We start from the raw sequence: 23839 nt of genomic DNA, 5'->3' as shown, positions 1-23839 counted from the left end.
AATGTTAGCTGCTATGGTATCCCTGCTGACACAAACTAGTGGTTCTTCTTGTGCTTCTTGAGCATAAAATCATTAATTCAGATATGCATTACTCTTAAAAACTTGCAATAAAGAAGCTGATTTCTACGCCAACAGCAGTACATGCTCAGAACTTTCAAAATTACACACATCATTGTATTATTGAATGTGAATTGATGCTATACCTCAATAAACATTTTGGTAAACAGCTGGAGCAGTTTATTTATTTCACCGTTATATCAAAAGTGAGTGATGAAAATACTGACATTTAAGGCTGACTGAAATGTGACACTTCTCTTCACTTGCAGTTCAAAGCCTATAGTAATAGCCATCCAACACACATTTTTAAATTACCATTTTTTAATACTACAACCAGTAAGGTGCACTTACACAGTGGCATTTCATTAGATTTGCTCAACACTATACACAATTTTTCAGGGACAATCAAAATTTTCCCCAAGAATTTAGAATTAAAGAATGCTATCGGTTCACCACAGCTGAATGAATGAAAGAATGGCAATTGTGACAGGAGGTCCCCTTCAAAGAGAGAACCTAGGAGACCTCAATCAAACATTAGGGGCCAGAGTGCACAACATAGGAAACAGGAGCTTCCTCTTCTTGCAGATGACAACAAGTATTTTTTAATGGCCACAGGCCATAAAACAGGGGAAAAAGGTCTGTAAACACCAGAAGATTAAAGACCCAGTACTAATTTGAAGGGATTACTGGATTAGTACAGTCTTCACTATAATCATATGTATGTGATGTTGTGCATTATTAAAAACTGCATCTTAAAACACATTGTTAAAAGAGATATCGATTTGTTTTTATAATTTGTTCCTGCATAAACTAAAATCAAGAGTCTGTGGAGTCATCAAACCATACACTATATCTAACTCTATACTGAGTAAACACACTTATAAAGCTTGGGTTTGTCACATCTTAAGGGGATGACTCTGATCTAAAAATATTCTACACTGACATATGGCTTCTGAAAGACAATATGTGTCTTAAGGCAGACTGCTCTGACTGTGGCCAATGAAATGAGTCCCATGATATAACTAGATTTAGTAGATTCAGGTGCTAAGTCCTTCCAACAAATTGATTCCACCACGCTAATAGATTTTTTGGTGAAAACATGCTAAAAATTATTTTATGCATCTGCCTCACCCAGACTGCATAGCTTTCTGCACCAACCTGTAAATCAGGGACAGGTCTTTGTATAAATATAATTAAAGTATAGTGTATTTTACTGTAATACTCAAATTTGCTAGTGAGAATACATTAGCTTGGCCCATGTGACCCTGTAATTGCATTTACAGGCTACTGTTCAAGAACACTTTAGCTGATGCACAATCACACCACACATTCTTCAGCAAAAAGCAATACAAACTTTTTCATGTGGTTCTGTTCCAATGAAGACCTAAAAATTCAATTTAAACAACTCACTTTATACTCATAAGTGGAGAAAATAGATTATAAAAGTACAACATACATTTTATACACACATTAGCAATATGTGTTAGCAATATGTAGCATGAGTTTACTATATAGATGATGAATGTGAATCTTTTGTCATTAGATGTGGGACTGAATGTTTATAGACAGGTGGTTGTCATTTATTTTAAGTGTGACGGTAAAAAGTGAAGACAGCCATGGTAAAGTAAAGTGCTGCTAGAAATGATCTAAAATAAAACCTTTCAGAAAACCCAGCTGCAACATTAGGGATATGTTTAAAATAATGACTATGTTTACATGGTCAAGTATATTCCACTATGCAGAATACTGATTATTGCAAATATATATTCCACCACATAAACAGTATATTCTGAATATTAATTGGAATATTCCAGTGCTGAATAATCAGAATACTGAGGGTGGCATGTTCCTCTAAGTGTTTGAGTGATCTAAACGGCATATTCCAAATATGAGGATTAACCCACAAAAAACGCATGTGCAGAAAAACAAAAATTAAAAAGAAGCTTGATGGAAAAAAAAAAATAACAGGTGTACCAAACTTTTTAAGAGTGGTGGAACAAATGGAAATAAGATTGTGATTGCATATGTAAGGGACTGAGCATTTAAAAAAAAAAAAAATTATGTTTGTTGAATGTGAAATTTGAATAGAGTAGAATTGAATTGGAACAGTTGAGTTTCAAACGAATTAGTGAAAAGCAAATCTGAAACAGTGTATCATATATTAACAATGAAACTTGGTTCTGATATACACAACAGCATGCCTCATTTGCAATGTCTCAAAATTTCCATCCCCATAAAATCATGTTTTAGTTTGATTGTTCACTCAATTAATTCAATTAATTAATAATATATATTGTATATTAATATACAGGTTTTCAATCTTCATGGATGTTGAACACAGTATACCTCATAATATATGAAGTCGTAATATTGAAATATGAAGAGAAATAAAATTTGATTTGTTTGGTCTCTGAAGTCATAATATTATCAACAAAAATAAGTCAGAACATTAACACCGTGACACACAATCTGTTCTGCAATAATCAGGGATGTCATATAAACTGAAATTATGGATGACTGGACTCTTTTAAATCAAAAGCATGGAAAATCGAAATTTCTACAGTCAGGGCTGAAGAAAGACTAATTCTATGTGGGTTTTATGAAGATGATCAGATGATACATTGTGTGGAGCGGAAGTATGCCAGAGTTATTAAAATGAATACTTATGTGTGGTCAGCAGAAAATATTATAGGTATCTGCTAACAGCCAGAGAATGGAAAAAGTTATTTTAATTGAAAACAGACACCCTGTACATAAAATAATAGCTATGTGGAAAAAAATGAATCATTCTTGGTTTAACCCCTGACATTGAACATCTTCTTCAAATGACAGCGATTTATTTTCAGTATTATTTGGTGGACATACGGAACTGATTACTATAATTCATTACTATAATTCATTTATACAACACACACTGTGTTCCCAGGTCTGATTGTTTAACAGCAGTGAGCATTTACACTATACTGCAACAAGGACCAACATTAAGTTACAGCTTACATATTTTGCTGCAACTGAAAACAATATGCTAACCTTGTAAATTGATTGTTTCAATTAAAATGTAATAGATTAGAATAAATACATTTACATTTGAAGTTACAGTTAAACAGATTAATAAAGGCTCATATAATTTATTTTTATGTATTTCAGCATTCTGTGGAAGTGAAATCATGTTGCTGTTGTCTATGTCTATGTATGCCACTGATCTCTTCTAGAAAACATTTCACTGCTGAACACTGATATCAATTTTTTTTTTTTTTCCAAAAGCAATAGTGATGGCACAGGTCCAGGTCCTGTACTTAAATTAAAATGAAAAAAAATGGTTGGCATGCTTATCCTTTGATTTCAGTCAGCAAATACAATGTACATAAATATGCTTTACATTACAGAATTTTAGAATTAAACTCTACAAAAAAAGTCTCTAATTAATTATATTAAATTAATTTAATTACATTACATTTTTAATTTGAATTATAGCTTTACAATTATAAACACCACCGAATCTTGTATTCGGGTGATACCACATTGAAAAACATAGCTAAAAATGTCTCTCAAACCAACTATTTTCGACAGACATGAATACCATGACAAGATAACATTTCTAAAGTATACCATCTGGCACCAACCACTTGATTTCAGCAAATTACTCTACTCCCGCTTTAGCTAACATAAATTTTCACATCACAAAACAGATTCCCACATGGGTAAAATATCTTACCCAGATTAATTAATTTCAGACACTTATCAGCCGGTTAAAATCAAACCATATGATCAAATATACATTTAAGCTAATTTGCCCAGAGCTGGCAATGTTCAAGTAGCTATCAGAGGTAAATATCAAACCAACAGAAAGCGACAAGTGCTTTTGAAACACCATGCAATCATACAGCAGGGGTCCATTAGATCTTGTCATCAACTAGCCAACGGGAGAGCTGCAGCAGGACCCTGCAAATTCTGGTAAATCCCATCCATCATGGGGTAAAGAGATACACTGACAAGTCTACAGTTCACTTCTGTTATTAAAATGCCAGTAGAAACAGAAACCGATACCGACCTTGTTTCCCCAAAAAACTTTTGTGAAGTTGGTCTGTAATACCCACAAACATGGCCGCAGAGGTGAGTGCAGCCCACTGTAACAGGCTGGCTACTGGGCACCACAGTCCCCAGCACCCTGCCTGTGTCCTGTGTCCATTTACCAGCAGATGTGATGTGAGTGATGAAATGTCACAAGTGGTTAAGAAGACTGCGAACACCAAACGGTTGGAATGTTGATTTGACAGTCGGCTCACTTAATACTTTGATTAATTATAATTCCTCACTTAAAATCTATATCTGAAAGTGTCCCGAACTGAAATTGATTATTCTCAAGAGATAACCTAGAGTGCAGAGATGTTAGCATGATTAAAAAAACAACAAAACAATGTCAAATATTTAAAAGAAACATATGTATGAATTTAGAGTAGATAAATAGATAACTAAATAAAATTGACACAATGTTAACTATTCAATAAATGAAAACACAGCCAAAAGCTCCCAAAACTTGATATATGGGCAAGGTGTAATAAAAAATAGGTAACTTTTTTTTTTTGTGCGACTCCCCTCCACTGCCTCCCAACAGAGTTTTATGAATCCCAGAAGTTATGTACTCACTATTAAAAAATCTATCAAAATCTGATAATTTGTGTTTTAACATATTTACTACCACTTATGGTCAGCCTGGAAAGATATGCTACTTCAGTAATGCCTTTAGCCACTTGTCATAAACCGCCCACACTGTTGTGAGAGTTGGCACATTGTCAGACACATGGGGTCCTGGAGCTCCTGTAGTTCACCTGATTCACCAGACCAGTGTCCACATTATTTCACTATTTACTCATTTGTGATAAATTTGTTCTAAAGATATACCTCGCTCATTTACACTTTAACCACACTGAATTTCTATAAAAAAAACTGTAAAAAAAAAAAACAACTTTGGCATAGAGGCCATCATGTTTATTATGTTGTGCTTCATCATACATTGATTCGAAAACACCACAGTGTCAAAGCATCACCTTGAGCACACTGGTTAAACACATTCCCTCTCTGTCCCAGTAAACTTCAATAGACAGAGGGCTTATATAGGCTAACATAGCCACTACTATGAGAAGAAAGTGACAAGTGTTTTTGTACATATACTACTACAAAAAGTAATAAAAAGAATAGTAAAATATGTATTATTATTACCATATTATTAATATTTTCTTATATCAGTGGTATTAATAAATCTCACACTGTTTTGACTGCAAGCCCTCTGCATCCAGTACACAAACCCAGTCTATTATACGCACAATATACTATATCATGCTCTACAAGTTGGAGTGCATTCTGTGCTATTTACATTAATTATATTTTATTAGGTAATTTGCATTTGGAAGGCCAATTTCAATTTCTAAAAATTCACAAATACACAGTGCTCAGGCCTAAACAAGTGAGAGATCTGCTGTTGTGGTTGTGTAAAACCCACCACTGTTTCAAATGAAATACTGTATATGAACACCTTTGACTAAATTTGTATGTGTGTTTATCTATAAATATATATATTTATGTGTTTGTGTGTGAGTGTGTGTGTATATATATATAGCTGTAGTTAAAATTATTATACATTGATGTAGAAATAGAAAAACACACACACTTATTCACTTTGTAATGTGCTGCGTAGGGGAATTCTTTTGAATAGTAACGCGACAGTAAGTCTGTACGTGCCGCTTTTGGACAACAGTGTGTGGCAGCATTGAGAGAATTCACTGTGAGAGCTGTATGGTTACCATTAGAAAACTCCATGTCACCAACCAGTAAGAAATGCACTGAAACCATTTCCCTGTCTGCTGGGTCCAGATCTGAGTCTCATAGAACACCCTGGAATAATTCACTGAGAAGTGAAGCTAGAGGCCAACTCCTATCACTTCAGTAGTGCTCGATGGGAATGGCCAGTGTTCCTCCAGCCATCTATTAAAAGGACTACAGAGGTCTTTAAGGCCAAGGGTGGGCCTTCACTCTGTTGAATACATAGTGGACAGCTGTCTTTTGGCATAGTTATGGTTACACACACACACACACACACACACACACACACACACACACACATATATATATGCTTTTAAATACATTTATAATGAAAGAATGATAAAATCAGGATAACAAACACATGACTATTCAATAATTTACATCAGATCCTAAAACAATTAAGCTTTTTTTCATAATTAAGCTTAATATATTTTAACATGGAATAATTGTATATAATATAAATAAATAAAAAACTGTGTTGACCTCTACAATTCGGTATAGGAAGCCTGAAGACTAACCTAATATATAGACGCCAGTGCTACAAGGAATATGTTCACACTATTAAAACTTGTAGAAGTGTATTTACTTATATCAAATGGTATTCCAAAAGTTAATCTTAACTTAATTTACAAGTATTTTCATGTTATGTTTGCATTAACAAAGATTATGATAATTACAATGTTTATTATGATTATTATTATAAATGTAAGGATTACGTGGAGTTAATATTTCTGTTAATTCTTTCCAGTGTGCTGTATACAAATAAAGCTGTTAATAATAGTTATTACAATAATAACAACAATAATAATAATAATAATAATAAGTCATATTAAGACATTTAAATCAATCAGTCATCGGTATGATCTTCCCGTTGCTGGAAACAGGCTAATTTGGATCACGTTTTCAGCAAAAGAACTAAACTACGTAACCGGCTCCGTCAAAGTTGAATATGGCATTAGTATTGCAAATTAATTGCGAATAAATTACATTGAAATATAACGAGTATAAATTAGTGATAAACACAGCAAACTAACGATCAGTGTTTATCCAAAATACAGGCCTACGTCGACTGATGTGATTTATTGTTGTTTTTATAACAGCATATCAATGTAAAATTAACAAATACATATATACATTTAAAACGTTGCTTAATAGCACTTATCAATTTAAACTTCAAGAAAGTTGTTCGCACTTTGAATTAAAAAGGCCTCGCATAGAAGAAACATGTAGAGGAATAACTACAATCTCACATGGTGTACAATTAAATTAAATGTTTGGTAGTCTACATTTTATGAGCAACAATCAAACTAAGAAGAAAAAATTATACTTTAATATATTTTTGTTGTTGTTTTTTATATATTAGAAGGGGTATTTTTATAGACCATTGATAAATAGAGATTAAAGCAACTATAGTTATTTTAAAAAAAAAAAGATTTTTTTATAAACTTGCTTTTAACTGGGATTAACCACTTCCATTTTTATTCCATTTACTCAATTTAAGTCATTTTACTGTTGTCCTGGGAATTTTATTATAACTTATTTTAATTTATCAGTGTTTTCTTTTGTGAGTGTGACTTTGTTTTACGGTTAAAATGTCTGTAAAGCGCCTTTGCGCACCAGCAAGAAAAGCGCTGAATAAATTAAGTAATTATTATTATTATTATTATTATCATCCCCGATTCTAATTGGAATCGAAGCCTATTTATTTTAGTGTCATGGCTAGATTTCATATTATTCCCCCCACAGCGCCTAAACGTCAAAGGATACAGGATATAGGATGGTTAGTGTTTGCATGTTTAGTTAATTTAAAACCAATCATAATTTAAAGTTTCCACCTGACACCTAAAATGAACTCTATATCAACAGTCAAGAGTACAGCCTTGGTCATAAACCCACATGCCAAACGTCTTACCTTTCAGCCTTCTCTTTTTTAAGAAGCCGCTAAATGAATGTTGCGCGTCTCCTAAAACGGCGCAGTGTCCATCATTGTGTGTCGTTGCGCTTCTCACAAAACGCATCAGTGTGCATGATTGCGCTTGGTTTCGTGGGCACAGATCACACAGTACATACACCACATCGTCCAACTCCTTTCCCAGCTGCGGTTGGGGGAAGACGTTAAAAAAAGAAAGGTCCCAGACCCGCAGCAGACGAGTCACATGTTTCTGAGCGCCAGTTCTTAGCGCATTACGCACCGACTCGCCGACTCGCACACCAGTTAGTGCCCAGAGATGTTTGGACCACATGTGCAAGGATGACCCACATCGCACCAGACATTACATACTGCAGACATTTGGGTCAAAACCAGGGTTGCCAGACTGGGGGAGTTCCCCTCAAATATGAGGAATCTGAAGTGCCCAGGAGGACATTTTTTTAACCTTGGGGAAACCAGATTGAAATGGGGGAAATTATATGTTCTTACAGATATTTTATCCCCACCCCTGTGGACAGTTGAGCAACTTCCCCACCCAGTCGAGTCCCTGCCCTCTCAATGTACTCCGCACGACACGATCATTTTCAGAGAAGTGTCTGGCAAACATTGGGGAGTAAAATTAAGGAGGGGACCAGTCAACACTGTTGGGTCGCGTTTGATTACTTTAATAAATCAATCAATTCATATATTCAACCAAAGTCTATTTATGAAAGCAAAACGGATTGGGTATTGCGTTGTCAGAAGACAAATAATACGAATAAGGATAAGGATATATAAGAGCAGTTTCATATAAATATTATACTTAGTCTATTATTGGAATTTAGCTGCAGCCAACAACTGAGTGATTAAAGAAGTGGAGTCTCAGAACGACATTGGATTAATAAACAACCAATTTCAAGGTCAATTTAAAAATCTGCTTTTTGTTTGTTGGTTTTTACATGTATTAACAAGTGACACACTGAGTGTGCACAAGTAGCAACAACAGCATAAGCACATTGATACCCGTTTTTTTGTTGTTGTTTGTTTAATGAGACACGTATAAGATAATTAAATAACAATTAGGTATGAAATATGTATTACCAGAAAAAAAAAGTTTTTTTATAATAATATTGTGCTGCAGGATGATACCATAGCACCAATGTCCCTTTTAGCGATATTGTAGCTAAACGTTTGTACTTTCTTTGAGACAGATGCAAAATACCCATTCACTCAATTTTAGTTTCATCATTGCATTGTTTTGTTTTATTTTAATTGTTATTTTTTTGTAATTAAAAACAGAAAAATATGTTTTTCTTACTGCGGTAAATGAAAACAATATTGGTTAAATGCATTATAGACACACAGCACCAGATGGCGCTATTACACGATACTTTCTAATTAAATTCTAATTGTTTTTTGAAGGGTACCACAACCCCCAATATGTATTGTGATACTCCGGACAACAGACTACTGCCAGCATTGGTGGGTGACAAATGGTGAGGCCTGTGCATCTACCAACAAGATAACACCATCTCACCCAGCTGAGGGTGTCAAATATTGTTTCAAGGTGAATAGTTTTCACCTCTGAAATGAACTTGAATGGCGAATCAGGTACAGACAGCAGGGACAGCTTCTCTCACTGCGGAATATCACTGCAGCCATCTGGAGTGTGTTAAATGAGCTGTCCTCTGTTGGGGGTTTTGTTTGGTCAATAAAGTGTAAATATATTGTGTGGTAAAAGTCATTTCTGTATTTAACTGTGTTTTTCATTTGTTCTTTTAGTTTTCTTATTAATACTGCTTTTAATTGGTCTGTTGTTTTTAATCATATTGCATTTTAACGGTACTTTAATGCCAACGCTCTCAATTGCTACGTTAAATGTGTATTAAACTGTTAACATGTGATCAACATGTAATCAAACAGATCACATGACTACAAATCTCTCTTTGTTCAAGTGTTATATAATAAAGATGTTATTGAATGATAATGCTTCTACATTACTACTAAATATTTACTTGGAGGGGGGGGGGGGGGGTTAATGCTTTTATTTGACTGATTTATTTGGGCCAGTATTGTAGGTTTACAGTTTGGAAAGCAAGCTGACATTCCTGAGCCATGTAGTGTATTCGCAGTCTAACACTGCCAAAGCCCTGCTTCCACTTCTCATAAACAAGTGTCTCTCTACCTAAGTGCACAAGCATCTAATTCCCTGCAGGGCGTCAATCTGACAGATTTACAGCAGCCCCATCTGTTGGCATTCAAGGCAGGAGACTGAACAACCTGTGATCAGATTCTCGCCCTTTTTAGATCCATGGACGGCTGGGCTATAAACCTTTTAACACTGGAAATGACCACAATTAGGTTCCCAGCTTCGATGGCATCTGTTAAGACGTGACCAATACAGCGGAAATAGGTGACATATGATTTCGGCAGACGTAGATCAATCACAAGAGGTGTAAAGGCCGTACAGGAGCTCAATCCCACATAAAATGTTGTGTGGCACAGAAATATCAGAGTCTAAGAGAATATGTGGGCATTATCACAGAAACTGAATGTCAGTCAGCATATTTCACAAGAAGCTTTTTTGCTGTGTAGGTCAAAATCAGCTGGATAAAAAATGGACGGTGGCTCATTTGTGCTTGAATGGAACACCGGATACATCTCAGTGCTGTGGATGTCTATGATCTCTGCGTTTGTGCTTAGTCACTAATTAAGTAGGCTAATTCATGTTTATATTTTACAGAATTTAAGGAATACAAGAAGTGTAAGGAGTGCCTAATGGATTATTTTGTTTTTGTTGATTTCCAATCTGTAAAGTGCTCTGTGGCTAGCTTGCAATGGGCACTACACAATAAAAAACTGATTGATTGATACAAAGACACAACGTGAGGGCCCGTCTCGTGAATGGGCAGCACTTTCTTAACAGCAAATGTCCACTAAGACGTGTAACAGGGTGAGCATATTGTCAAAACCCACACTGTATTCAATTGAGGCCTAGTGAGACAAAAACCATGAAAAAACACCAAGCTGTGCAATGTAATTCTGCCATTGAATTGCAGTTCATGTAGTTGAACTATCTAAGAAACATCAGTGGATGCAGAAGAATCAGCAAATTTGGAGTGACACTTTACTGTGATATACAATCCAGGCAATACCTACTTACATCTCTGTCCAGTCTGCACTGTAAACCCAGCAAATATGATGTGTGACTTGTGTTGTCCCATGTTGTAAATACAGCATTGCTCACTGAATATATTGTATTCATGTAAAATGCTGGAAATCACCTTGAATACATGGCATCTGGCAAATGAATAAATACAATCTATCTGACCAGATCACACTCGTCTGATGTATTACATATTATTAAACTTCAATATTCAAGCTATAATCCACACATTCAACAACCACATTAAAGGGAAGGGAAAACAGGCTACGGAGATCTGTCCACCCCCCCCCCACCGCCATTACCACATTCCCCCTCAGCTGACAGCTGCAATTAACCCAGTGCGAAGCCCTGCGACACGTCAACCTCCAGTCCAGGGCTTTTAGCATTTTATACGGTTAGACCCTTGGGGCTATTCATTTTCACTGAAGTGGAAGGCAGCACGATTGTGTACATAAGAGATCAAGAGCACGGCGCTATTCCCATTTAAAAGATAATTTATTACCACTAGTCTTCCTGTCCCCTGAACACTCACTATACAATCTCACATGGATACGGACAATGCTCTCAGGGAATTGAGGTTTGAAGTTCAGATATATAATATACAATATAGCCCAGTCCACCACTCACTGAGGACTGCTCACAAATCATCCAGCTTCTTGTTTCACTGCATTAAATATACCGTTTTAAATGGTAGATTTTATGACTGACTTATAGATGGAGATTCCTTGAGATCCACTAGGTGGTGCTAATAGAATATTAAACTCAATAACATTTTAAATAATTTTTTATCCATCTGAGGGCACTATAGACTTTAATATCAAGATAGCCACACTCCCAGCATTGACTTTTTGTCTTTACCATACCAGCCCTACATGTGCATTTTAAACTACTGTATGTACAGACAATCTGGAAATGGTTCACTGATCCTGCATTCTTTGAAAAACAGACAATGCATTACAAATCAAAACAACAGAAGGGTAAATTTAATGTATTTGAAAATCACTTGACCGACAAAGACACCTTATCCCAGATATGAAGAAAAAGGCACTCACAATTGTAAACCTTTATATTTTAAAACTCTTAGTTTCATATTCTCGGACACTGACCCTTTACATGACAAAGCCACTGGGCCTCTCTTTATTCCAGTATCGTAAAACATTTAATGCATTCAGTGCAATTACTCAATTGTCAACAATGGACGCGGCAAACTGCATCAGCTTCTCACAGACGGGTTTCCAAATGGTATCCGGCACAGCTGAAATTGTCAGTGATTTATTACTGGGAGAGCACACAGTGTCAGGTTCATGGATTTAGCCTAGGGGACCCCCTTGGAAAGAAGAGAGCAATTGTGTGAACTTAGCCCTCATGGCAAAATGGCTTGTCCCCAATATGGACATCATTAAAAATGAGACCTGAGTTAATATTTATAAACTGTTCTTAAACGAGCCACATAATGTTGAAAAAAAAAACTAAAAAACAATGGATGTCCATAATCTCAGTTGGGTTAGAGATGGCTATGGAAGACTCAGCAAACTGAACAATTTTGAATGAACCATTCAGCAACAGTCTAACAAGTCAATGGCAGCTTATCAACTGTCAACTTAATTCTTTTTTATAGTGCAGTAACGGTGTATCTTTAATTAAACTAATAAGGGTTCAATGTAATTTTTGTGGAAGTACCATCACTCCAGTACAAGGATATGACCGTAAGAGTAAAAATAAAATCTCACACTTTCAGTTCAAATACGCATATGAATTATTCAGGAGAGATTCTGTGTGCACAAACATCTAATGCACATAGGCCTGTCAGTGCAGTCAAGTTTATTAAAAAAGGCAGGGGAGCTCTCTCTTCAAATATTAAGTCATGTAAATTCTCTAAATGGAGGATCCAAAATTATGCAGCGATATGCTACATTCCTTTTCAGCATCAACCACCATGAAAGTTGCCAGAGCCAGAAAAGTAAGACTGAAATATTAAATCTGAGATGAAGCAGCCTGTGGCTAGATTCCCATGGTTTCAAGGAAGCCACAGGAGTTCTGCCCTAAATGTGAGCAAGAAGACTAACCTTGTACGTTTGCAGCTGCTACACTGACCCAAAAGTTCACTTGAGGCCATGCTGAAAATTCATTACTATAACAGCAATTAGTCCGTTACTATTGCACAACTCCTTGTAAATGGTAAAAAAATATGGCAGACAAATCAGCAGCATAAAACCAGGAGGAAACAGAGGACACAACTTTAATGTGTCCACTGCACACTGACATTGTCATTAGTATAATCAATTTCAGGGCATTTAGATTTACAAATACATGCTATTCTCGATGACAGTGATCTGAGAGGTACCGTATAATGTAAATATACTTGTTACAATGTTGTTTCTTCATTTGTAATACTTCAATCCATGTAACCATGATTCCTAACCCACATTTATTACAACCATGCTTACACAATACTGCTAACCCTTATATATAAAGAACTAATTGTGAATAGGAACATAGGACAAACGCACAATGATGCATATCAGATCATATAACATGTTTCATTTACATTGTGCATTGGATCCTTATCTTTTATATAAAAGTGGGTCAAGGAAATGTCTTTATTACAGTCTCTCATTGGTATGCTTATGTACAATTATTAATGTACTGTCTGCTCTTATTAAACATAGATATAATATCCCGTACTTCAGGCATGATCCAGTTAGGGCTACTGATAATAAAAGGTTATGCAATCTCAAACCTACTCAAATGTGGGCTTTTCACAGCTTCTCATTTATCATCGCTGTAAATAGACTATTTTCTCAGGATTTTAATTGAATCGCAGAGCTCATCAGCAATTACAGTAGCGTCTCGGTCAAATAAAAAGGAAAGAGTCCACCTGAATAAAATGTCCACGTAGAACTTAAAGATGATAAATGAGAATGTGTAAGTCGTCACCTATCAGATATTAAAACTGTTAGTCATAATTATGAAGAGATGACATTTAACACATAGAGTTGTTTTCAAACTTCTGTTGGGGAAAGGACATCCATCTGATTTGCTGGAAAAGTAAAGATTTCTTTTTTTAATAGTCTCTTTTTCTCTTGTTCATGGTTAAACTCAAGCATAGGAATTCACTGTTTGTCTAATGTGAAGGCACATCTTAGCTCAGTTTAATTGATGAGGGTCTTGTTGTTTGATAGCACACATTACTGAGGATGCATGTGGTCTTCATCTCTCCCATGCGATTGTCAATTCCAAAACTTCACAGGAGGAGAAGAAGAAATAAAGTGTGTGTTGTTGGTCAACTGGAACAAGTAGCCAATGACATTCTCTTTGCTGCGACTACAGTGGACATTTTGTCAATCCTAGTGCTCCATTAGAAAACGCCCTATTTAATTTTGTCAATAGAAACTTCAAAATGCAGACAGCTCTGTTAATTTGGGGATTGCCAAATTATGTCCCAAAATAACCTACCAAAGTGCAATAATCTGTGATATGATTAACGATCTGCTACCATTGGAAAACTTAAATACATTTTTTTTTTTTTTTTTAAACAATTCAAAATCCATTCATCTAGGGTGTGGTGACAAGCTAGAAAAAGCAGCAAAATGACCTGGAACTTGCTGACAGTTTCTGTCAGGCTGTATTATGAAACCAAAGGGACAGATTACAGTTGTGTGTGACTTGGAACAAATACAAGTACAAGACACGGCTATAGTTCTGCCTGGAGGACAGCAGGACCTTTGCAGTGGTAGGGTGGGTGAAGGCACCCTAAAATCAGTCTCTTACAACTTTCAGTTCAAATGCTTCATCAACTCGAAATCATCTAAAAAATGAACTGTCCAGCTCAAATACAAATGCAACCAAGTTAAATATTTACCAAAACAATATAGTTCATTAAAACAATACTATATTCACATACTTTTAAAGATCTATACTTGGTTTTCAATAATGTGCACACCAATGTACAATTTTCAATTCAAATAAAGTCATTCTATATAGCCAAATTAAGACATAAGAGTCCTCCAGCTTTGCTACCTTGGATACATTTAATTACAGTTGTAAAATAAAATAAAACAAAAACAGATCTCTAAACATTCCAAGCTAGTAATGTTGGATCATCAGCCATTATCAGGCAAAATGGGATCATATTTAAATTATACATACAAAAAGGTTCTTCCTACATGAGGTATCAAAGCATTGCCTTTGAATTTGAGATGTAAAGGGCGGGGCGTGATGGGCAATATATCACTTAATTGATTCATTATTATTTTAGTACTATTTGGGGTCCTGTCAAGCCTGCCCGGGGAGAGAGAGGGTAGTACGAGTTCCTCTCTAGTAAATCAAAGGAGGTGGCGTGGTCTTGGAGTGTGGTGACCCTATTTTCCCACTAGGCAGTGACCAAGTTTTTTTTTTGTTTATTTCTGTGTGTAGGCCGGATTGACCACCTTGGTACTGGGTGCACAGTGACTCACCCACCTCCTCCCACCCAGCGGGGTACAGGAGCAAGCACAGCATATTGCCATCTGTCTGCAGCGCCGGCCTGTGGCTGTCAATCACACATCCGTCAACAACTCTAGTGCAGCCGATGAACTTGGGCTTGCCGGGCACCTGCCAGGCCCTGTTCCCCTTGTCCACACAGAAAACCACAGAAGGAATGTGCAAACTATCGCGAAGCATGGCAACTGTGACTTCGTCTCCTCAGTATAAATATTAAAGATGCTGTGTATGTCCTCCCAAAACTGCAGCTTTCTATGTAGATTCATGGAATTCCACTTGATAAGCATTCCAGAGGACTTTATTTCTGGGTTAAGAAGAGGGACAGAAATGCGATACTTAATCCATGCCACACTCTGCTAATTGGATTTCAGAAACAGCCTGAAATGCTCCTTGGATTAATATATCTATAAAATGCAGGATAGCCTTGCTCACTGCAGATTTTTTCTCATGCTTTTATGAGTCAGTGATGGTATGTTATCTTCTCCCCCTTGACTGATTAGTTACAATAGTATACATTTTTTGTTTAACCTACAGTTGCTTTAAACATAAAAATGTAACTTTTTCTGTCAACTGGTCCGTTCTCAGGCCAATTACTTTTTCTGTTATGTGCTTTACAGTTTTCCATTTCCTACCACATTATGTTCTGATTGCTTCTTGGTTTACATCTTAGATTTTGGCTCCGTCTTCACTATACATTTAAACTGTATCAGTTGGCATTTAACCGATCTAAATGTTCTAAATACGGTTGCATCTACACTAAAGAGAATTTAATACCGTGACTGAAAACCAGACTCGAGACGACCTCAGGGGGTAGGCTGCAGTCCGGTTCTAAATTAGATCGTATCAGGTAGTGTAGTTAATTAGAAGTGTGGATGACATCATACTGAACTCATGTTGGTGCATGTCCTCCACAATCCCAAAATGCGGTTATGATTGGCACATGGTCACTGCACATACTGTACAACAGGAAAGAAAACTAGGCCTACATAAAAATGAAAGTTGCACCCTAATGAGAATCATTGTAAATTGCTGGAGCCAACGCAAAACCTGTATATGCCGGGGTTGTCTTCTCCTTTTCAGCTTTCTTGCAGATTGAGGGTAAAATCTATGAGAAGCCTGTGTTCTGGACCCATGGACTCCATCATGTAAACATAAGTGCATGATGGGATACTGTACAGTGAAGCATTGCACTGTGAGGAACTGAAACCCAACTATATGTGAATGCAGGAATGCCGACTAAACCTACAATTGCTCTTCTGGGTGGGCACTTTCAGCTGAATTAATTTGATCATATCCAAGCATGGTTCTCATCATCTGTTACGTAGTGCAGACAGGGCTTAAATCACCTAAGGTTATTTTGATAGAAGACAGCTTATGTTTCTCTGTTTGGACTATAAAAAAAAGGCAGAAGGGATCACATTTTATGGAGAAGGCGCGAGCTGACAACTGCTCAACTTTTTCTGTCCCAGCAGTAAAATAAACATGTAGCACTACATTAAGGAAGATTAAAGTATTGGGTGTCCTGAAAATACAGAGTTAACCATCCCGACATTTTAGTGTACCATTGTTTTTCAACTGGGTAATTAATATACAGTTGTAAATACATTGTAAACATTCTGATAACATTTCACAAGTTTTTCAGTCCAGAGGAAGGCCTGTGTAAGATGATGGTTTACAGATCATACGTTCTCTGTTCACAAAAAGAGGTGAAAAAACAAGTGCTATGGTTTTCTATTTTGAAGTAGGAAAGCGTGGTTATCAATACTCAATGTGAGGTCATTTTTACAGTAAAGGCTGTTTGTTTGTGTTTCCAATTTTCCTTTCATATCCACAATTATTTTTGTAATTTAGTCTGTGACACAGACACATTACAAAAGTCCCAGAATTGTGCCCAGATCCACTGGGGAGCACTAGAACACGGCAGTTGAATGTGATGTCTGCGTATGCCCCACCTGACTTTGGCAATGTAATCCTGCATGTTACTCAATGGTAAAGGTTCTCTGAGGGTTTGGTAGAATTACCTGCCTTAGATTCTCAGGTTGTCTTCAATTAGGTCTTTAACATGGACACCTTTCCTTACTTGTGAAGTCGTCTGGCCTAAAGCTGTGTCTATAGCCCCATAAAACCTGACCAGCACGTTGGATTGGACTTTCCCCAAGTATTTCAACCCTCTTGTCAGTGAAAAGCGGTTTATCATTTGCTCCTACCCCATGCTATTAGCGTTTGTGCAGTAGTATTGAGCACAAGTGTTAGCCAACAGATGGCCAATAAAAAAAACACCAAAGGAACAGTAAAGCTGTTTTCGGAAACATTAGCCCATTGGCATTAAACAAACCATAACTCTGTGGACTGGTTTATTTCCAAAAGCCATGATTGCTTTGTTATCCCCTGCCTCAGCAAGCCAAACAGAGGATTCACCTGTCGCTCATTTGTAATCAATTAAAAGTTGAACTATTCTTACCCCAGTGCCATAAATGTAACATTTCAAGTCTTCATCCCTCAACACTGACACAGTGATTTCTTGTTTGTGTGTGCAGTGCAGTCCCTTATACATTACAAAAGATTTGCTGCATTCAATCTAGTGGAGTTTAATCTGGTGGCAAAATGTTTTTCATTCAGCATATAATCTGGCAAAAGGCAATTTAAAATGTTATCACTGTATGGACTAAGTGATACAACAATGACACTGTGACTGCAATTTGACATGTAATAAAACACCATTTCACAAAGCTGAGTTAAAACACAGAACTGTCTTTCAAAGCCAGAGGAGGAAAAGATTTTGGATATTCCAGGGTGTAACTGCTGCCAAGAAAATGGGATGATATAAAAGGGTATAATGGGTCAATTTAATTCATTATGGTTGGCTCTGGAAAGGTTAGTGGCATTCGAAATGAAAAAAGGCATAGTGATCTGGAAAAGCATGCTTCTACAGTATCTTCTTAAAATCACAGCTCTTCTGAAAAACGGATTTATCATAATTAATAAAATAAATACTTCATTTACTTCAATTAACATAAAATCAATACATTGGGAAAGTTTTCTGAAAATAAAAATTATAAAGATATGTCCCTGTCCCCCCCCCACCACTCCTTTTCACCCGTTATTATGTTCCTTCCCCCTGGCGACACAGTCTTCGGATCAGACGGCCCTTGGTTCTGGCTCAGGCAGTGTCACAGACGCTTTGAAAGCAACCCCCTCCCCCCCAAAAGATTGTCAAATTATCAGGAAGGGATCATCGGCAATGACTGAGTGCCAATCTCAAGGCCTACTGGAGAATTTTGAGAATAGGCAGCGGTCAAGAGTTTATTTTTAATTTGTTTTTTGTTTGTTTTTTAATCATGGGTCAAGAAACCAGAGCAGGACGACAACAGTGCCATAGCCAGCAAGTGGGCAAATGCCCGAGGAGTGCAGCAGGGAAACATTTGATAGTAAAAATTAAAGTATAACCCCTTGCTTCCTTTAGTACTGCAGAATGAGAGGACAGAAATCATAATCAGTTGTACGAAGCAGATCAAGATCCGGCTGAGCAGATCCGATTATTAAGCACTAAGGAGTTTCCTATTGACATAAACCGGCTCGTCGTCTCTGTGCGGCTATTTGAACATCTACCGCTCTAATCACTCAATGACAACCATAAACCTTTCAGAAAACTATACTGTGCGATTGCGGATGAGTTTATTAAATACGCTTAGTTGTCCAGTACGTTTCCATTGCATGTTAATGTCGTTGCCTCTGGATCCGACACGATCATTTGCAGTCCGTCATTCGAAACATTTACCGTCAAGGACAGCGCACATTGGATCCGTTAAAACCTCACAAAGTACACAACCTTTCCACTTTCTTGCACTGGTGTGCGTTTCTTTAACTCCTCAACTCCAAAAACAATATAATAATAACAATAATTAGTCAATAATCAGTTGTATTTATAACGCGCTTTTCTCATATAGCACTACAAATTACAGTCAAAACAGACAAGATCAAACAGGAAACACAGCAGTAGCAACTCAAGAGTATTAAAAAAAAAAACTTGCAACTAAGAGAGATCCTTAAATTTTTTTAAAAAGAAATGCGTTAAAACTGGCGTAAGGGCGCTTCTCAGAGGGCTGCTATATCGGCTCTGTCACCTTTCATCTGGAGTTTGCAACGGGGTGCTGGACAAATAAACGCTTTTACATCATGTTTTACAATAATGTAAATAAAAACTAATCGCACACAAATTACACCTCACCATAAAGACACAAAAGCAGAATGCACAGTTCAACATTATATTGTTAATTTGAAAATGCAAATCTTTGTAATTAATGTAAGTCACATTTTCGGTGTTTATCTGTGCTTATCAGACTTGTCTACATCGGCAATTTTACCAACTATTTGCTGAAATCTGCGGGTTGCAAAATATCTCAATGCTAAACGCAGCTTCAAACGTTTTGGTAAGGCATGAGTGCGCTTCGGTCCTAAAACAAGATCAATTATTTATCTGAGGTTAAATAGCTTCATGCTGTTAATCTATCCCGCTTTCATACGTCTTCCGCCCCAAAAACCTCTAAAGGCTCTTGCCTGTCTTTAAATACCCGGGTCTGCGTGTTTGACGCCGGCGAACTAGATGAAGTATACAGAGTTCATGCACTTTAAACAGTCGGATCAAGCTCTGAATGATCATTTTTGAGCTCGGATCTGATCAAGACTCAGGCGTCTTTACAATTTTTTCCAGGTTCAACAAGCTTAAAATACATACTTTTTAAATAAGTTTAATTTAAAAATTATATATTAAACTGAATTAATGGTTTCAAAGAAAGGATATGAACACCTTTGTACAAAAAGTGTGTGTGTGTGTGTTGTATTTACTTAGTTATTTCAAACAAACCCAAGGACAGTTTGCTGTTTTTTGTGGATTTGAGATTAAGGTTATATCATGATCCATGAACAGAGTAATAATACCAGTTCAGTCTGGTTACTGACCAGGCACAGTGCTCCAAGAGTTAAGACAAGGATTTAAACAAATTCCAAAAGGATGGTGTTTCAGGTTCAGGTTGAAGCAGGTTGTGCTTGCCTGTTTGTTTGTTTGTTTGTTCGATTGATTTAGTGTTCCTGTTGCTCTCCTTTTCATTACTGGTGTCTGTAACCCCCTCCCTTCAGTTTCAAAATTAAGATCCTGCAGTAAGCATGCCAAACAGGCCGCTTCAAATGGGCTGCAAAATTGTTTGCAAGAAATACTTCATAAATCAACTGTGCACTTGGGCACCCCACAATCCCTCTGGCCTGCTGTCATGTTCCTAAAACCACTGCACGCTGACAGGCACCTCCGAGCCTCCCCATCAGCACTCATTAAGTGTGGAAATAAACCGAGCACAGGAGATTGGAATAGAATGCATGGGAAGGGGGCACTTTAATCCAGTTTCTTATGCACTCTCTCATCATATAAAATTAACTACTGGCTCCTCTCCCTTTGGAATCATAGTTGCCAACTGATAATTTTCTGGTCAAGGCTTGGCTGTGTGATGACAGGAGTATTTTGTCCAGCTCCCTTTCGTGGTAGAAAGCCATTCCTGCCAACCTGACAGTAATTAATGTGCTTTAATGCTTTGCCCTCACAAAAGAATGTCAGGACACTTAGCCATGGTGCCAAAGGAAGTGACAGAAAACAGAAGTTGTGTTTACAAGACAGTACCATCCCTAATGAGAAACAAATGGCACAGGTGCCAGCATTCATGAGAACAGAAATACACGAAGAAATTAAATTACCACCTTTGACCATTAGGGGCTAGACTTCTTGGCTTTGGGCACTAATGTAAGGAGATGTTTGCAAGGCAATGACTGTAAACAGAATCATGCCCAGCTGCTCTAAAGGTTAATGTGTCTTCAGCCCAGTCCAAATGTCTGCCAGACATTTCAGCAGAGACATCTCAACCTATATTACATCACAACAGAGTTTATGTATGATAAATCACTATTTGTTTGGTGGGGGATTGGGGTGGTAATTAAATGTAAAGGTCATAATTAATTAACTTTTATTAATTAACTTAACCAGAGCAGACACTGCACTGTGTTGCTTTTCTACCCAGTTAAGTAATTTATATTCAGTCTTTAACAAGATGTAGGTAGCACTGACATCAGCAGAGCGCAAACCTCACCGAATGACTCACTTCACACTAAATGTGTCATTTGCAGAATCCCGCTGTTTGGACTTTTAAAATTATGCAGAGGACATGATGGATGCATGCATGTTTATCAACCAACACTGTGTAGGGTGGCATACTTTCAGTACAAATAAAATGGGATTGCATTAATTCACAAATTCATATTCTTATAAAATAGTTACTGAAGTGATAATGTTCATAACACTTTCCTTAGACTCCATCCTACGAATTTTTACACTGCTGTCTTTTAGTTGTGAACACATGGACCAAGATTAGTGAGACATAGCCTGGTATTAAATATAAGGAGTCTTTTTTTTTTTTTTAAAAGCGAGCATTGCATAAAGAGGTCAAAATCACCCCATTTTCCACAGAGCAGCATATCCCAAACCGAATACCTTACATTTTTACAGAGAGTGTAAATCAATTAAACTTGTCTACACTAAATAATTCACAAACACATAACACATTACTTTATTATGACTGGGTGGGTAATATTTTATTTCCCAAGAGTGAATCGGATTGGTTTTACACTGTACTTGCTGTGGAAAGTCATCCAAGTATCTGTTCCAATGGGATCTTATTTCTCTGTGTTTTCAATTTCCAAATGTAAGTATTTCTGTCAATGGATTCAGTTGGTTCCCATTTGTGCTAAACCAGGTGGTACTGGAGCAGGCACTGCCAAAACAGGATTATTGAGGAACAATCTTTGGCCGTTCAGTTTGGCAAATCTATTTTGCAGGGCACAAGCATTGCTATTAAGTTTCCTCTATGGAAAAATGAAACCAAATGCTAAATACAGTAAAGGCGACACTACTCTCCTTCCCACAATCCATTATATAAACTCTGGTCTTTAATATATACTTCATGCATACCACAAATACTGCAATACATTTGCTTAATCAGGGTTTAAAATTATTGACATTCCCCAAGATTTAAATCTTTTACCAGTAGGTAGGAGAACTCACGCAACATAAGGAATTTGTGATATTGGAGGACAGGAGTGTGTTCCTATGCTGTGAGTTCGCTGTTTGAAGAGGGATTCTTTCAAGCCTTATCACGGAAGGCTGGTGCATCCATGGCTGGGTGACAGCCAATAGATCAAGGTGCAAGAGTGCTGAACTCAGGGTGTAACACAGTCATATTCACACGCTGCAAGTTGTAGGTTTACACGCTTAGGGTATTAGTGTTTTGCTGGTGTATCGACAAAAGCCTTTTGCTCCATTTCCTGTCGGATGCTTCCAAGTTCAGTAACTGCATGCAGCTGAAATACAGTTAAGCTGCCTTCCTGACACACAGCTCTAATTTCACATAGCTCTTAAACATATGGCACTGTAAATCCATTCAATCTCTCTATTTTCCTTTTTTTTTTTTTTTCATAAACTGTAAATGCACCAAAGTTAGAAGTGCTTTGTTAAGGTCACAAGAAGGGTCAAAAAGGTCAATTGGCTACCCAATTTAAAATTTTGAAATACTGGTCACTACCAGCAGTGGTGCATTTGATTGTGCATTAGAGTCATGATTATAAAATAAATAAATAAATAAATAAAACTTTAATAATGCGGTCACTATAACAGGCAAAACATATTACTTTAAATCAGGGGTTCCCTTACCCTGCCAAAGCCAACCTTCATCCACCCCTTTTCTGAACCTTTACTATATTTTTTCACTTACTGAACATTTTCTGTTACAAATTGCACATGTAATTTGGGGGACAATAATAAAAACAACAAAGTTAATAAAAAGCTCCCTAACAGAAATATATTGGAAATAATGGTTATATGAACCCAAAATTACATCCAAAAAGGATCCGTAAATCTGTAAATTTGCTCCCACCGATGCCGCTGTATTAGTAAAAATGATGCCACGCATATTCAATCGTTTCCCAATGTTGTTTTTTTTGGTCTGGCTGCCCAGTGAGAGTGGACCTGTCTGTCTTTCTCGACTGTCAACAGGTCCACAAAAAGTCTGCAGACCACAGTCAAGCAAGCCCCATTGGCTGATGTGGGAGCTGAGATGGGAAAGCAGTTAAGACACGCCATACCAAATAACAGGCATTGCTGTCCATTAACATCAGCAGCGTCATTATCTAGAATTACGAATGGGCGAGCAGCAAAACAGCATTAGCTTAACCCAACAAAGTGTAGATCAGGCATCCTAGATCATCGGTACTATCAATCGTTATTCTCATCAAACATGGCCCCCAGCAGGGCGAGAGGGAATGGGAAAGTGAATTCTCCTGACTTGAGTGTTAGTGTTAATGAAAATGCT

General features: G+C 37.0%; 1 protein-coding gene across 1 annotated transcript in view; it reads right to left on the bottom strand.

Moving 5' to 3' along the window:
* Positions 1-15614, bottom strand: part of rbm20 (RNA binding motif protein 20) — a 37107-nt gene extending 21493 nt beyond the window's left edge. Inside the window, exon 1 of the mRNA XM_066693874.1 lies at positions 15424-15614. Within this exon, the coding sequence (XP_066549971.1) occupies positions 15424-15614 (191 nt within the window). The remainder of the gene's footprint in view (positions 1-15423) is intronic.
* Between the last annotated feature and the right edge of the window lie 8225 nt (positions 15615-23839).

This window comes from Amia ocellicauda, chromosome 20 (genome assembly GCF_036373705.1).
Source record: "Amia ocellicauda isolate fAmiCal2 chromosome 20, fAmiCal2.hap1, whole genome shotgun sequence".
Classification (NCBI taxonomy): domain Eukaryota; kingdom Metazoa; phylum Chordata; class Actinopteri; order Amiiformes; family Amiidae; genus Amia; species Amia ocellicauda.
This window is presented reverse-complemented; position numbering and strand designations above follow the sequence as displayed.